Genomic DNA, 18180 nt, shown 5'->3' with positions numbered 1-18180 from the left:
TGTGTATGTGTATGTATGTGTATGTATATATATATATATATATATATATATATATATATATATATATATATGGCTATACAGTTTGTATATGATTCATCATTACAGCACTCAGTATGTGCAAAGACAACTGGGAAATCACAAAGACTGACTGAAAATAGGAAAAGCCCATGTGTATTAATAAGGACTGGGTTCCAGTTCAAGGATGCTGTGCATTTGTGCATGTTTCACAGCTAACAGGCACAGATACAGAAGTGCATTGCAGACTTTGGTATGCCTAAAACATGTGTAATTATTTGTTAAAATTGTAAGTCATATCATTGTTGCATATTCAGCAATAGTATTCATATTTCCTGTTTTCTGATTGTTGTCCAGCCCTAAATGGAACAAACCTTGAAAAAGAAGGCTACGTGGAGTGTTTTCAGATTTATTTTCCCAGCTATACATTTTCTTTTGTTCTGTGTATGGTTTGGTAAACTGACTTGCCTGTTGTACCATGTGAAACCAGTTGCATTAGGACCATCAGCACAACTGCACCACACCTGCAGCAGTTAATATTTATGTGGAAATCAGCAGAGTGTGGAAGCTTATTAAAGCATTGAGTGTAGGCCACATTTGTGCTGCTGCAGAGTGCATTCATTTGAACAAATTAGTCCTTCTCTGTTTTGGATGTGGGCCAAACATGAGGCCTTGTTGGAGATCCCTCTGCAGCTGGAGTACAGCATAAAAAAGGAGGTGTTGATGATGGAAGATGAGTTGAGGTTTGTAGTTCAGTGTTTCTGTAAAGCTGCATTAGCACTAGATGAGGAAAAAAAAAAGTATAATCAGCTAGAAACTCCTCCCCCCCCCCCCCCCCCCCCTGAGAACTAAGTTTTAAAGCTTGAGTCAAAGGGTTGCAGTGCAGGGATGAGTCATACTAATAAATGGTCATCTTAATGATACTTCTAACATGTACCCAGATAGTGAGAATGGAACTCGTGGTGGACAAGGCAAGATGTTAAAGCCCGTAGAGGACTTGACTGACTATGGTTTTATTACTCCACAGTAAAATTAGTTAATTTGAATGAGGTTCATCTCCTGCTCACATTGGCTGACAGATCACTGCACTCCAGCTTACAATGGCACATCTGTCAGCAGGCTCGGGCCATATTGCATGTGCCAAGGTGATGGTAATAGCACTGTGCCTTCATAAAACCCGAAACATCCTCCACAAACCGATGACTCATTTAGATCAAAAGGCTTTCTCGAGAGTTCAGCCTGAGTGCAGCTTCGGGATGCGTTTAGTTGTGTATGCTGGATGGAGTTGAATTTCAGTGTGCTTTTTCTCCCCACTGGGGAGTTTGAGTGTGAGCATCTGCTTGCTGTGTAATGAATGACAAGGCAGCAAAGTTCGATGGAGGCCTGGCGTTGTGCAGCAGGCTACCTGTGTTAAAAAAATGATTGCCCATATCCTCCATCATCTGAGGAACTAATTTCCACCCTACCTTTACAAGCCCTTTGCAGTGTCTTTGCTATATCACACCTGCTATTCCGGGAGTTGTTATCTTCTGGTATTTTTAGTCTCATTTGTGGAATACGTCACCAATTGCTACAAAAGTATTAATAGATTGTAGTGTTTCTTAGTTGTTTTTCCCACAGGTTCATGTTGGGAATGTCTAGCGCTCCATGTTGAGATTAATTGGTGCACATTGTGAATAAAATCCAAGCTGTAATCTATTGAAGTATATTTTCTTCATTTCTTCTTTGTGTCTCTCTCTTTGCAGGCCTACGAGCTCTCCACCCTGACTGGAACCCAGGTTCTGCTGCTCGTGGCCAGCGAAACGGGTCACGTCTACACTTTTGCCACTCGAAAACTCCAGCCCATGATCACCAGTGAAACGGGCAAAGCCCTGATCCAAACATGCCTCAACTCGCCCGACTCGCCGCCCCGCTCTGACCCCTCCATGGACCAGCGCATGAGTGCCACGGGCTTCGAGGAGACGGACCTGACCTACCAGGTGTCTGAGTCAGAGAGCATGGGTGACACAAAGGTGAGAAGATGAAAATTAAGCGTAAAATGTGTTTCTTTGGAAAGATGGTGTTAATGCTGCAGCTGTAAACACTTAGATTGATTGCTATTAATTCAGTGCACCTCCTTTTGTGATCAACAACAATGGTGCTGTGGCTCATGTCTCTGTGACTCACCCTGTCTGCTCTCTAATGTGGACATGAATTGCAGAGTGAGTCTAACAGAGAGAGGTGGAGGCTTTACGGCTGACAGAAGGTCACTAATGAATATAAGGGGAAATCTCTCCAGAAAAGGCCAGTGTGCAAGAAGAGCATATAAATCAATCCAGCAAGCAGCCGTGGAAAAGAAGATCCTATTGTAAACACAGTTTGAAGCTTTCGCCTGTTTCATGCAAGATTTCAAGCTTGAGCTGTTGTTAGGTTTTCAAACAGTTTTTAATGAAACCAGAAAGTCTCAGTGGATCCTCAAATGAGTAAAGACTCAAGGGAGAGCCAGATAAGATGTGGAGAATGATCCCACTCTTGTGAGGGGAGCTGTCTTTTACCTTTCTGACCTCTTACCCAGGAAAACCTGACAGCACTCCTAAAGATAAATCACTGCAGGTCTGGCCTTTGTTAGGATGGGAAACATGCAGTCTGTTATATGGAGGACTTTTGGTGTTTATGTTGGATTTTTAGAAGTATCTGTCTGATGTTCATGGATAACACCGTAGGATTCCTAAAACAGAGGCTGGAAGCTCCTTAAATATTTGCATTTAGCATTCAAAACTTGGCTGTTTTTATCATCATTATTAGTTAGGTGATGTGTTTTAATTTGTGAACTACTGCAATTTGCAACATGTTTCCCACCGCAACACTGATATGTCAAAGTTTGATAAAGCAATAAATTTATCAGCAGACACACACCTCCATGTAATCATGTGCTGGAAGCAGAGAATCCCTGCACTGTTTACACAGCTTAAGAATACCCCTTTGAAGACACACATTTGCCCACATGCTGTTTTTACAGCCCCTAACTAACTAGTACCACACTCCGTCAAGGATGGGAGATCAACCTTTGCATGTTAAACCACTTTCATGCCCACTCCGCTCATTGATAAAAATTAGATTCTGCCTCTGTTGCCATATATGGTATGGTTTCCCTGCCTGCGCTCTTGGCTGAGGCCCCTCACATTCCTTATAAGCTGCAGCTGTCTTTGGAGTCCTGTGATTTCACCCCCCCCCCCCCCCCCCCCCCCCCCCCCCCCCCCCCCACCCACCATCCCCCCCACACACACACACACACACACACACACACACCTCCAACCTCTCATTTAGTGATATGGAGTTGAGGTATGGATGCAGATATGAGCGGCTGGAACGGACACATTGGAGCTACACTTTTCAGCCTTGTTTCACCTGATGTTTATTTAGGTGGCCGACAGTGATGCTGTTGCTTCCGGCCTCCATGCAACAACGAGTGTAAGAGAAGTTACAAGTCCTGCAAAGCAATAGAAAATGTGCAGCTTCCTGATCCATGTCAGGATCCGTGCTGTTATGGTTAGGACATAGCAGGTGGATATGGTTTTGAGGAATCACGTCTGTGCAGTAGGTCCATCGCATGGTTTGCTGCTCGGACATCTGCAGCATCTGGACACTGTCCATTATGAGAATAGTATGTCACGCATACAGTCAGAGCTAGTCTAAACAGTGCAGGGTTTGGAGTGACTGGTGGGGGAAGTGGAGAACCTTTTTGGAGAGTTAAGATAGCAGCCTCAGTGACAAGTGAAGTAGACATGATTTGATGCTGTGTGCATAAAATCTCTTCTTATATTTAAGACTGGCAATGAGGAGAAACAGGCAACCAAAATTTTAATTAATGAGCTTTGGAGCTTCCATTTGGTAAATTATGTCACCTTTTAGTTCAACCGAGCCAGATGTTCACCCCATTCTCTGGCAGACAAGCGAAAAAGGTATATTTCCCACCTATATACTCGATATTCTATTTTATTTTATTTTATTCTACAGTCATTTAGCAGACACTTTTATCCAAAGTGACATACATATGAGTGAGAACAACACAAACACGAAATCAAAGGTTGCAAGAAGGTGCATCTTCCCAGACATGACGCTGCCAAACATCTCCAGCTTTGCTCGATATACAACATCTAGGATGATTAGTTTGATAGAAAACTACTTTCCACCAAATGCTTGACAGTACCTTTCATTCTATCAACCGGACAAATTTTTAGCAGAGTTGCTGTTGATTTTCCCTCCTTGCTGTATGATGGTGAAACATGGCAGCTGCCTTCTTCTAAACTTTTCATCAAAATGAACTGGCAGTAGGAAGGTCATTCTGCATGCACTGGGCAGCCACACAGGGCCAAATGAGTGTGTTATAGCTTTGAGAGTGCTCTGTGTTTGAGCAGAAGAGTCTTGAGATGATTGCGTGTTAAGATTAAAGCGTGTGTGACTCACTTGGTGTGGAAAATCTTCATTGTTTTTTCATTACTGCTCTATCAGCACACACAAAACCAACAACCGAGGGCAGCAATTCAAGACTATGTAATTCAAGTGCTGTTGAAAGGAATTGTGGGAAATGTAAAAGTCAAAAACAGAGATGAATGAGGTCGGATGGAGGGAAATATAGGATGTATCAGGAAAATGTCAGAAGGGTGCATTTGCTATTATGCCTTCTTTTGCATCCTCCGCCACACTTTTTTTTTTGTGGATGATCTGTAATGCTAGACATGCCTACAGTACAGATGTTTTTATGCTTTTTGGGTTATTTTTGGACAGGGATAGCAAATCCCATAACTCATGCTTGCTTGAAGGATCTGTCTTAGTGCTGGATTCTCAGTATCAGACTCCTCTGGTTTTCCCCCCCTCACCCTCCCTCCCTTCCTTCCTCAGTTTGTCTGTCCTTCCCTCCCTTACTTCATCCCTCTCCCGCCATCCTCCCCTTCTGCCTGTCAGTGTCATTGCAGCTAACATCCTGCTGAAGTTTATATGTTGCTCTGCTCATTAGTGCAGATCACATTGCCTTTGCCAAGTAAAAGTAACCAGGAAACTTCCAGACTCAGGACTACTGTCCTGAGCAATTGCTGGCCTGTTTTCCCTTTACTCTGACACCGGAGAAGCCTAATGACACATTTTGACACCTTCATTTTCCAGCGGATTGTACATTTCTATATGTGTATGAAACAGAGAGAAAAGCAGTGTTACGTCACCCACCTCTCCCCCAAACACCCCCTTTTCCTCCCCCTTATTTTAAAGCAAGCAACTGGACTGGTCAGCCGCTATTGGCTGCACCTCCTCCACTTGGGCTGCCTTGCCTTTTTTAGCAGTCCCAAATGGAGCTGCAAATTCCATGTTGCTGGCAGGGTGACAGACTGGGAGATGGGAGCCAGCAAATGGGAGATTAGACGAGGGCCTGCCACCAGTTAACTGCACAATGAGCTCTCTAACCAACACTGGACTGACCTGCCAGTTGTCACCTTTAATTTAGGATGATAAATCCCTTCTGAATAGGGAACTATTTGTGTCCTTCTCTTTTTAATTACTATCTCATCTCCTTTGTCTTTAAACCAAGATCCTTGTCTGTTGTCTGAGGAGGCCGGTGGCGGTTTTTACTTTTTAACCATATATAGAACATTTAAGACGCACATTTATTGATGGCGCCATATTGAAACAATTCACTCGTGTATTTTACTGAAGCATTTTAATGCAGACAGAATTTATAAAACGGCAGATTTCTGTTTTTAGAGTTAAAATAATGTCTCTTTTTATAATGGATTACAAGGCTAGTCAGGGAGGGCGCTCTGTGCTGAAGATGCATTGTTTATTCCAGTCAACTCTGCCTTCCGGTCACCCTGCCTCTAAGATGTGATATCATTTTCTGTGTTCTAGTATCTCATTAAAATGAAGCAGAGTTCTGTCACCTGTCAGGCTGTGGTTGGGTTACAGTGGATTGAGCAGAAAAAACTTAACTTTGAAATAATCAATGATAATAAAGTTTTTGTGACAAGGAAAAAAAACAGATGCAATGCAACAATTTTCTGAACAAAAACCTAAATTTTATTTCCAATCTAATTTTAAATATGATGTAAAACACATGTTTAAGTTGAGACAAGGGAGAATAAACACATGGGTCATATTTACAGCTGTGTAGCAGCAGCCCCTCTAAGCCTGTAAATGTCTGGAAACTGAGGAAACCAGCTGCTAGACCACTGGTACTGCAGCCAGCAAGCACCCAGACAAACTACTCGCCCTTGTTGTTGTAATATGCGCTGTATGAGGTTTTGCTTTGTCTTGCTGAAACATGCAAGATCTTCCTTTTCAAAAGGACGTTCTCTTGATGGGAATGTTTCTACGAAATCCGTACATAACTTGTAGCGTTGATGGGGCTTTTCCAGATGCACAAGTTGACACTTCCAAAGGGCACTGATGCAGTTTTACAGGTTGTTATATTTTTCATATCTATGAACCTCTGCCTCTCTTTACTGCAAACTGCTCTTTGCCCTTTTTTAATGGCTATTGCATTCACTCCAGTTGTTGCCCAATTAAAGTCTTTTATTTTCATAAATTGCTTTCTGCAAGTATTCTTATGGTGCGTATATCGTTGGTAACCATCCTTATACCTTTTGATCTTGTGTAGCTCTAAACCCTAAAGTACTTGGATTACTGCTAAAGTAAAAGTCCAAATGGTAGAAATACATGGTTTAATATTGTGCTTAGAATTGCTTTTGATCATTGAAATGTCAGTAAACTTGGGGTAACTAATGTCTCAAAACTAATATGCTGCAGTACACACTCTTCAGATATCTTGCTCTTTCCAGATGGACGGTAGATGGTTGGCTATACATGTCTGATATATCACTGTGTAAAAGTGAATTAGGAGGTGGAGAAGAGAACAGTGTCTAATGTTTGGCTAGTTTAGAACAATGATCCTCTGCTCTTTCTTCCAAGTGTGTTCCAGTATGGTGGCCTATGTTTACTCTGAACCGCAGTGACTGAAATGAAATCCAGCACTGTTTATAGACTGGCCAGTTGAACAGGGGTTGCATGATGATGGTCAAACAAAGCAGTAGGTCAGTTGAAGCTGACCTATATATATATATATATATATATATATATATATATATATATATATAAATATATATATATATATATATATATAAATATATATATATAAATAAATAAATAAAAATGGTACCAGAGTGTGCATCTCTGTCTGTTACTGGAGTACAATTTTTTTTTTTTCAGCCTCAAAAATGAGAACTAAAGTGTCAGGTGGTGTCTTTAATGTGGCCCCCTGCTGCCTCAACTGACCTGGGAAGGGTTAACCCCCCCCCCCCCCCCCCCCCCCCCCCCCCACGAACTGCTCAGGTTTCCAGCCAGCTGTCTGTGCTCTCAGCTGTTTGTACTCTCACCCATATCCTGTCCCTTGTGGTGAACCTCACACAGGTCTGACTCTGTCGCACACAAACTCAAACTCTGTAGCTAAGAAGTGACCCTTTAAGCTTCCACTGTCAGCTGTGTTAATTTGCTTCTCCTGTGGAAGTGTCCCATTCATTTTTGCTCTCCTTTGGACTGATTCCCTCATCTTTTGTTCAAGATTTTTTTTTTTTTTTTTTTTTTTTACCCGAAGATAGAGCAGAGTACCTGTAACTCCACCAGCATTTGTCTTGTTTAGATTTAGTGAACATTAATTGGGGAATTCTTCAGGCAGGATGAAGGTCACAGCTGTGTTGTGTTTTGTCTTTTCCAGCTGATGGGTCAGCAGTAAGGGGCTAATAGATCATTGTGTAAACTTTTTCAGTTTTCCTGTTTAGTTGAGAGGGCAGAACAACTGTGAGTACTATGTTCATCCCCTCCCCTCTGACGTTCTAGCTGCTGTTTAACTAAAGAGGTAAAGGACCTTGGACTGGTAGAGTCCCTCAGCAGAACCTGGAACTCAGCTACTTAGCTGCAGACCTGCACTCCCTGTACTTATCATTCTGAGCCATTTGTAGATGCTAGTACCCACTTATCCATCTACACACCCCGATGAAGCTTTGGTGCACTTGATGACTTATTAATAAGGCTAAGTTGACATTAAATCTTTGTATCACATCATGAATATTAAGATTTAATTGGACTGTAGTGTATCTCTAGCGGCTGAGTCAATAATTACTGTAGCTCCATTTACATGTTTGCATGATAGTGTGTGTAGTTGGACAGCCTTATCAGTCAAGTCCATGCTGGTTCCTCCACCTCTCACCCATGTAATAATCAGTCACATATAAAAACCAATAGTGCTTTGCCAAGACAAGTTACTCACGTGCTCTGTTACCATTTTTTAATGGAGGGTGGGGGGTAAAGAAATTCCTTAACTTCCCTACACATAATTAAAATGCCTAATGTAACGCAGGGCTGTGTCTCCAGACAGTGACCCTGTGTTTTTCTCTCACCTCTTCTGGTATACCGCTTTAGTCTTTTGCATTTCAGATAGCTTTAACCTATCTCTGGAGCTCATACTGCCACCAACAGTATGTCCATGAGAGGACCTGTAGTTCATGCTGAGCCTTGAACGTCTTTCTACATAAGATGCAGCTATGGAGCTAAAATCAAATGGGTTTAAAACATCTAATATTTCAAATCTTATCACCTGGAAGTTGCCCTCGAATGACTAAAAGTGTAAACAACACTGGAAAACTGGAGCAAATTTCCAAGTTTTGTTGCAATTTCACTTCACTGCAATAGTGTACCAAGTTAGTTTTAAATAACATCATGTCTAGATGGTGTCTTTTTCCACATGTCCAGACATCTCGTTAGAACTGTGCAGGCATGACCCTTTTTTTTTTTTTTACAGCCAAATGTTTCCAGTGACCGTTGTGGAGGGCTTCACATCAGCTAGGAGGAATTTCAGCTCATTCCTTTGAGCAGAATATCTTTAATGCCGACATGTCAGAGGGTTTCCTCACATGAACTGCTCACTTCAGCTCCTCCACAACATTTCTCTTCGTCTAAGGACAGTTATTTGACTTGGACGATCCAAAACAGATTTATCTCTTATTTAACTATTCTTCAGTAGGGAAACTGCATTCGATAGGGATCCACTTCTTCTTCTGATTCAGTTTATGAACAGATATGTTACAATGTTCCTTTTGAATTACTTTATTAGGTACACCTTGGCAGTACTAGATTGGAGCCGCCTTTGCCTTCATAACTACCTTAATTCCTTGTGGCATAGATTTCATAATTTTTTGCAAACATTCCACAGAAATCTTTCTCTGTATTGACATAATACCATCACTGCTGCTGCAGATTTGTCTGCTGCACATACATGATGAAAATTGCCCATTCCACCACATTTCAAAGGTGTTTTATTCAAGTGACATCTAGTGAGTGTGGAGGCAGTTTAAGTCCTGTGAAGTCATTGTCATGTTAAAAAAAAACTAGCTGGAGATGATCTGAGCTTTGTGACATGTTGCATCAGCCTGCTGCAGGTATCCACAAGAAGATGCTCACTGTGGTCATTAAGGGATGGACATGGTCATCAGCAATACTCAGGTAGACTGTGGTGTTTAAACCATGTTCAGTTACTAAGAGGCCCAGATTCTACTAAGAAAATATTCCTGGTACTATTAAACCACCACCAGCCTGTATCGTTGCGGCAGGATGGATCCATGTTTTCATGTTTTTGGATAATTCTGACCCTACTGTCTAATTGCTGAAGCTGAAAATCTAGCCCCATCAGACCAGGCAATGTTTTTCCAATGTTTTATTTTGCTGTTTTGGTGAGTCTGTTTGAATTTTAGCTTCAGTTTCCTGTTTTTAGCTGGCAGGAATGGTACCTGGTGTGGTTTTCTGCAGTGGCGTCTGCTTCAAGGTTCAGCATATTGTGTGTTCAGAGAAGGTATGCTAACCAGTGGTTGAGTTCCTATTGCCCATCTATCTTCTCCAACCACCTCTATCCTTTGACATCAACAAGAAAACTTTCATCTAGAAAACTGCTCCTCACTGGATGTTTTCTTTTTTAGACCATTCTGAACTATAGAGTTGGTTGTGTGTAAAAATCCCAGTAGATCAGCAGTTTTGAAAATATTTAGACCAGCCTGTTTGATATCAGCAACCAAATCACAATTAAATTAAGTCACATAAATCCCTTTTTTCCTCCATTCTGATCACCAGGCTGTCTTGACTAAGTCAACGTACGTAAATGCATTGCGCTCCTACTATGATTGGCTGATTAGTGATTTGTTTTTTTTTGTTTTTTTAAAAACTGGACAGGTGTACCTCACAACATAACATAGATGATGAGTATATTTAAAAAAGCAGTGACACAGACCCAAACAATGATACTGCTGCCACCATACATAATGATAACAATCTCACATTTCCATTTCTAAACTGCTCAATCCAGTTCAGGGTCGCAGGGAGCTGGAGCCTATCCCAGCTGGCTTTGGGCGACAGGCAGGGTACACCCTGGACAGCTCGCCAGACAGGCAGGCAGGGTACACCCTGGACAGCTTGCCAGTCCATCGCAGGGCCACACAGAGACAAATTAGCACTCACACTCACTCCTAGGGGCAATTTAGAGTAACCAATTAACCTAACATGCATGTCTTTTGGACGATGGGAGGAAGCCGGAGTACCCAGAGAGTACTACACAGGGAGAACATGCAAACACAGGAAGGCCACTGACCAAACCTTGCCCCAGCCAAGGGTTGAACCAGCAACCTTCTTGCTGCGAGGCCACAGTGCTAACCACTATTCTACCGTGCGGCCTGTTCTCACATGTAGTAATCAAAGAAAATGGCTTTTGATCTCATCTGTCCAGAAAACAGTTTTTCCAGAACAGATCTGGTTTATTTATGTGATCTTTAATCTCGTTTTGGATCATGTATCAGGGAAAACTATAGGAAACCACATAGAAGTGCACACTTTTAAATGTCTTCTGATGTGTAGGTTTATTCTCACCCTGCTAATTAAAGATCGTTACTATCATGTGATAAGTGTTGGCGTAAGTTCGTCGACACATTGTGGATTTAGTTGTGCTTTATATTGTCGTCCCCACTCCTGCTCTGCTCTTATCATGCAGCCCACTCACCAGCACATCCTCCTCAGCTGTTCAGTGGATGCTTACATTGGCCTAGTGTGACACTGCAGCTCACCTCCTTTGATTTCATTTGTCTCGTTTCTTTGCCCTTTGCTGAGATATTGCAGTTTGTTGTCAGTTGCAGATGCATTATAAACTATCCAACCCCCACTGTTAACTTGATTTGTTGGCAAATTGTACAAACTTGCAGCTGTTTATGATGAACAATTCAAATAAGAACAATTTCAATAGTTTAACACTACTAAGATCAGTGGTTTCTCCAAATTAAACAGAAAATTATACTTTCAGTGAACACCGGGCTCTCTAAATTATTCAGCCCCCTAAATAAAAGTCCCCATTGGATCACATGCTCCTGAATGAATGAATGAAAGCTTTCAGAAAAGCTATCATTGTTTTGCATAAACAAGGAAAAAGACACAAAAAGACAGCCAAGTCATTGAATGTTACCTGAGATAATGTTGGAAGCATAGTTTGCAAGTTTTGAGTTCAAGGAACAGTGGCTCTACTACCTGGACATGGCAGAAATGGGAAGCTATCAGTCGCTGCTACCAGATTTCTGAGGAGGCAGGTGGTCAAAAATCTTCAACTGACTGCAAAAGATCTGCAGCAGGACTTGGTGGCAGCAGGAGGTGATGTTTCAGTGAGGCGCACACTACTTCGCTGGAGGGGTCCATGCCTGAACTTCAAGACTTACTCTCCTACTGACCAAAACGCACAAGAAATTTGCTCAATGTTACATAAACAAGCCAAAGATGCAGAAAACACATTTTTTGAACCCATGCTGTTGCCTCTTTTTCCTCCTACCCAAACAATAACCTGCACCACTTTCTTTTTCTTGATCCTTTTATGCAGTTGGCATAGTCACTTTCTTTTAGATCGCCCATTTGCAAGTAAACTGAGACCCCTGGCTTTCAAGCGGACCAGAGTCCGCTGGTCCACATCCGAGTGTGGTTGGTAGTCATACTGTGCCAAATGAATTGAATCATCCCTGGAAGTGAAGCAAAATCCATTTAAAGCAAACCAAAGAGCAACATTGTGAATGTACCCTAAGAATAAAATAATGAATGCAATCAGTCCAAAAGTAGTGTCCTGTTGGATGGAGCAGCAGCTGGATTTTATTTGGACATTGGCATTTATTTGACATTTATTTGGCATTCTCTGCTCAGGTGAGGACTTTTAGTCTCCTGAGTGTTTTACAGGAACATTGTCAGATGTTTCAGTATTTTTCATTTGGCTTTGAATCTTGGCACTGATTTGATGTAAGCATAGCGCAGCACTCTCCTTGGACCTGTGAATTATTTAGAGAAACACTTTGTGCACAGTTTAGTATTTCACATGTGGATGCATTTAGTGAAATCTCAGCCCGTTTTTCTACCTTGTTTATGTCATTTGCCACAGGATTACTAAAACCTGTTCTTGTTTCTGTCCGCGATCCATTGATCCCTGAAATACAGCAAGAATTAAAAGCTTCCCTCCCACCTACTCTGTTTAAACCCCATTGATGGTGCTGTGAAACTGACATTGATACTGGTGCATTAAATGGAAGTGCTGGGACTTCATTGTAACTATAAAGGGCTTTTTTGTACTTAGGGAACCCAGTTTCTCTTAATTTTATATTTTTTTTTTAAATCATTTTAGATGGAAATGGTGAGAATAAGAACAAATCATAATGGTGTATTTCAGCTGAACTGAAGCAGCCTCTGTCTGAAGCTGAAGTTTTGTCAGTATGAAGGTGTGTATCATTGTCCAATATGTTGACAAACTTTGGTCTGGTTTTTTTTTCCCCACAGGACACATTGAAGCCAACATTCACGGTAGCCAGCCTACCAGGCACTACCAGCAGCGCCCAGTCCACGGTACCCACCACGTCCACCACCATGCAGGTGAGCAGCGGACCCTCATTTCCAATCACCAACTACCTGGCCCCCGTCTCGGCCAACAGCAACATCAGCGCAAATGGAACTGTCCTGAAGACCGCCGCTGGCTCCACGGGAGTCATGCAGCTTCCCAGTGGCTTCACTTTCATGCCCGGTATGTAGAAGAGCAAGACGTCCAGTGCTCGGTTGCAACTCTTATTTTCTTCATGATTTCCTTTTTTTTTTATTATTTGTTCATGTCATTGTGTGTTTGAGCTTATTAGCTGATTAGAATTTGAATGGCACAGCAGCTTGACCTCAGCCGTCATCTCTGGGTGGTCGCACCATTTCTTTTTTTTTTTTTTCCTCTGAGTTGGTTACATCACACAACAGCTCTTCATAGCCAGTCACCAAATCGCCAGCTTTGGGTTTTACGCATGCAGTATCCAGGGGAGCCACGTCTGTTTGCGACTGCCCTTGTCTTTGATTGTCACTTGGGGACAGGAATAATTAGGTGAGAGGAACGCAATAGACCTGGCAAAATAGGCCTCATGAACAAAACCCATAATTAGTCATGAATATTCAATGAGGGATCGGTGGCTTGTGCTGAAATTATAATTGAGGCGTATTTTGTGGAGTCGGATCCTTTTGTGTCAAAGTGGTCCTGATCTAGTCCTGATCTAGATGTGACCATTAAGGGGGACTCCACAGACACACACTCTGCACCTCATCAGTTTAGGGTTAAGGCCAGCTCACGCTGATGTCATCCTCATGTCTCTTTAAATTGGCTCTCTAGTTATGATTCATCACGTTTCTTTTTTGTATTTTATTTGGGGAAATGTGGAGTCCACATCTAGGGGCCTCAAAGAGGGGCCTGGCAAGAAGCCACAGAAAGGCATGAGAAATATTTAAATTAGCAGACAAATGTAATACAATATAAACCCCACATGTGTAAAAATGTGCTGCAGAACATAAAAGGCTGTTTCACATGTAGATGCCGACTGCTGCAGTATTTCCATCATGTCTGTTGTTTCTATGTGGAGGGTTTGTGTTGCACAGCAAGGAGAGAAGACACTGCTCTTCAGCATGTGTGGAACATACACATGGTACTCTTTAATGGCACTTTTATATTGTTGTGAGCGACAGCTGAAGGACAGCCAGGCTCTGCCTCTGCCCTTTTCACTTATTTATTTTTTTCCCCCTTTTCGCCATCTTTCTCTTCCATCTGTAGCCTCCTCTCTCTGCCCTCTTGTCTTGCTCTGTTGCACGCTTTCTCCCTCCCTCTTCTTCGCCACCTGTCTGCACATAGCTGCAGCGCCAGGTGGGACAACACACCCACCCACACTAAAAGCTCCACAGTTGACAGCTTGAAAGGGCCTGCCCGCCCCAGTGCAGCAACTGCCCATGGAGCATATGACCAAATGGGACTCCAGAGTCACGTTCTGAAACAAGCCGTCCATCTTCAGAGGAAGAGGATTTCAAACAGATTAACAGATTCTTGTATCAAAAATCTTGTAAATGTTATTTTTGCTTGAATCTCACTAAGGTACACCGCTGACATTACTAAATGTTCATACCACCAAATTATGTTAGCAATACCATTTTTTTTTAATAACCAAGAGGAAGTACTTACATTTGAATACTTGCCAAAACCAAATACTGGTATGAGAACTGTTAAATCCCCTTCCAGTTTACTGGTAAGGAATATGGACCAGAATGTCAGATGTGACATCTGAATGTGTTGAAAGGTATTATTCATTAATTCCAAAGATTAAACTTTTTTGCATACAGTACAAACACACGCACACACAGTATCGAAAGTTGTTCCTCAATGGAAAAACTATAGGAAAAAAAAATATATATAGGAAAAACTCCATATCACACAATTTTATTAAATAAAAATTCCTCCTGCACAGCAGGAATATCATTCTTTCCCTTTGTAGAAGATTTAGCAGCTGAATCGATAATAATCTTCCAGTGGAACACCTTATACCAAAACGTACATGGTACTTCTGCCAAGTCTTTGACAGGATGTTGATGAATTATTTCTCTTTTGTGGTGAAGATAATTTATATATAATTTATATATAAGATAATGTATATATTTTTACCTGTTCATATGGAAATGGGACATTTCCAGTCAGTAGATTCAAGGTTTCAACTCCAACTACCACGCAGACTTTTCTTCAAATCCCAAAGATTTCTCAAAGCTCGTCATATAACATCTTAATGTAGCTGAAATCACACTAGTGATGTAGATTATCTGTAAAGCCAAAAATTCCCTCATTGCTGCTGGTCAACGCGTAGTTCACAAGCCATGCTTTAATCCCAGGAGTGACTAGTTCCTTTGTTTGACTACAGTAATGAAAAACTTGTAAATGGGAACAGCTTTAGTGGGAGTTTAGTTGTATTGAACTTAAATACAGTGAGGATGGAAGCTAATGGATGGCAGCTGAATCCCTTTTGGAGATTTGGAGATAGTTGTGGGCTTATTACCATAAGAAATAAATGAACCTTCAGTTCCTCACATGCCTGAACTGCATGATGACATCTCTGTTTACCTATATGGCCAACGACCTGCTGTTCTGTGTGTTTTGCTCGTAGTTGAGACATTTTTTGGATTTATTAGCAGAAAAATCAGCAAAAGCAACTTTTGGTAAGAAAATGATGGTGACAGCCTGCTCATCCGCCCCTTATGTGAGATTTAAAAGTTTTGGTTGATGCTTCATAGATGCAAGTTTGTCTTTAGAGAACACTTGTTGATCTGAGAGGAAAAAAATGATGAGGGTTGCTTTTTACATGCAGTGGACTCGTACATGTGTTTGATAATAAATGAAAAGGGCAATTTGCACACGCTCCCTTCAAGTTATCAGTGCGCTTTCCAACTGTACTATCCTTTCACATCTGGCCTTACCACTCCCTTGTGTGTGTATGCGTGTGTGTGTGTCTGTGCGTGTGCGCGCACTCTCCTGTGTATGGGTGGATGCCCCCCTGCAGCAGGCACTTCTCTCCCCCCTGGCACCCCCACCATTCCTCTGAGCCAGCTGCAGCAGCACTCCCTTGCCCTCCAGGGGCAGCATGGTCAGGCCCTGGCCACCGCCCCGCAGCCCCAGCAGGGACAGCAGGCTGTCTTCCGCTTCCCTGCTGCTGTCTCTCTCACAGGTGACCTGCTCTGCATGCTGCCACCACTGTGCCTGCTGATTATACTCACAGTCATATCTTCATAAAGTTGCTGCTGCTCAAACTGCGCTCGTCATTTCCTCTGCTACGACTAAAAAGTACTGACGCTGCTTGCATGATGACTTCTACCTCAGAAAAGCTGGAACTGCCTCTCTTTCCAAGCTGATGTATTTTATTACTTACTTCAATGGCTTTCTTTTTCCTCTCTATATGTCTGCAGGAGCAGGCGTCCCCCAGCAACTCCAGGCCATCCAGGTCCATCCTAATGCACAGTCCACCTCTAACAGTGACAGCAGCCCGGAGATCTCCCACACCTCAACAAACTCCACCGGTGGGTCTCTTCTCTGTGAAAACGCAGATTCTGTCTTCCTCAGGTTATATTCACACACACACACACACACACACACACACACACACACACACACACACACACACACACACACACACACACATATATATATATATATATATATATATATATATATATATATATATATATATATATATATATATATATATATATATATATATATATATATATATATATATACATATATACATATATATATATATATATTTTTTTTTTTTTAACTTTAGTCTACGAGAGTATGCAGGATCAAATCAGGCGATCCCGTGCACAATAACTCAGATAAACAAGTTTTTAATCAGAAAATGCTTATTTACATCACCAAGTTCACTGACATAAGTGTGATAAAAATAAATGCCAGGGGACAAGTAGGTGTTCGAAAGTAAATATAAATATGAAGCGCCATCTGCTGTCCAGCATCTGCACATGCCTCTTGCCCTCAGAATGACATCCTCCTTCTGCTTCCCTGCAGCCACGGTAAGTCTCCCAGCAACCATTGTCACTTCATCAGTGCCAACGTCTGTGGCAGGTCACATGATGTACCCCAGCCCTCACACAGTGATGTACGCCTCCACACCAGCACCAGCTGATGTAGGGCTGGCTGTGCTCAACGCCTTTTCCCAGGGCACCACAGCCATGCAGGTGTCCCATGCACAAGCCCAAGACACGGGTAAGACACCGAATGACACCTCTCGGATGAAGGATGAACTTATCATGAAATTAACAGCTATATTTGTAACTTCTCTCCCAGGTGCTGTCCCTCAAGTGTTCCTCACAGCACCTCCAGGCACGGTGCAGATCCCCGTCTCAGCAGTGCAGCTACACCCAGTACGGCAAGATCTGCATTTTACAAGTGAAACTCTTATATTCCCTATGCAACCAGCATGCCACTTTGCCTGCACTATTGCATCCTAACAGAGCACTGGCGCACACTGGCTACAGGGTTGTTATCTGTTGCCTTCTTGTATGAATGCGTTTGAAAAGCTGGCATTTTACAAAAATACACATGCAGTAGCCCTAATAAAGCACCACAGTAGCAGAGCATTGAAAACAGAATTTTGTGTTCTTTTTTAGATGCACAGTGATTTTAAATTACATGGAGGTGGAACGTTATTAAGAAGCCATGTTATATTGGCTCTGAATAGTGAAGATCCATTCTGAGATTATCAAATGGCGTGAACATTACAGGAAACATCAGCATGTGCCAGATGACCCTTTTTCTGACATGGCTGTGCTTGTGCTACAGATGGTGATTGGCCAACAGTCGAGCGGCAGCAGCAGTAACCTGACGGAGCTCCAGGTGGTCAACCTGGATGCAGCACAGAACTCAAAGAGTGACTGACAGACGGCTGGAGCTGTTTAACATGGCAGACCCAGGGACTCTCTCTCACACACACACACACACACATTCACACACACTTCTATTTATTGATGCCTTTTTATAAAGTCTAACATCACTTCCTGAATGTGATTTTTTTTTTTTTTTTTTTTTTTTAAAGTATATGTATACACACACGATTGAGGGCATATGTGTTGCAGACCCTTATCAAAAACATACTTTACACACACACACACACACACACACACACACACACACACACACACACACACACACAGTATATATATATATATATATATATATATATATATATATATATATATATAATATAATATAATATTAGGCGCTGAGGC

The 18180-nt window shown here is 42.0% G+C and overlaps 1 protein-coding gene across 3 annotated transcripts in view; it reads left to right on the top strand.

Moving 5' to 3' along the window:
* The window catches only part of srfb (serum response factor b), a 23414-nt gene extending 5247 nt beyond the window's left edge, over positions 1-18167 (top strand). Inside the window, exons 2-8 of one of the 3 annotated variants that reach the window (XM_079248681.1) lie at positions 1761-2027; positions 12877-13117; positions 15939-16103; positions 16342-16452; positions 16961-17158; positions 17240-17341; positions 17735-18167. In XM_079248681.1, the coding sequence (XP_079104807.1) occupies positions 1761-2027; positions 12877-13117; positions 15939-16103; positions 16342-16452; positions 16961-17158; positions 17240-17341; positions 17735-17772 (1122 nt within the window). In that variant the 3' untranslated portion in view covers positions 17773-18167. The remainder of the gene's footprint in view (positions 1-1760; positions 2028-12876; positions 13118-15938; positions 16104-16341; positions 16453-16960; positions 17159-17239; positions 17342-17734) is intronic. The other 2 variants (XM_079248680.1, XM_079248682.1) reach the window with 2 other exon arrangements.
* The last annotated feature ends 13 nt before the right edge of the window (positions 18168-18180 follow it).

This window comes from Telmatherina bonti (assembly GCF_933228915.1).
Source record: "Telmatherina bonti genome assembly, chromosome: 11".
NCBI classification, from domain to species: Eukaryota; Metazoa; Chordata; class Actinopteri; order Atheriniformes; family Telmatherinidae; genus Telmatherina; species Telmatherina bonti.
The sequence above is the reverse complement of the archived record's forward strand: the minus strand, read 5'-3'. Positions and strand labels throughout refer to the sequence as shown.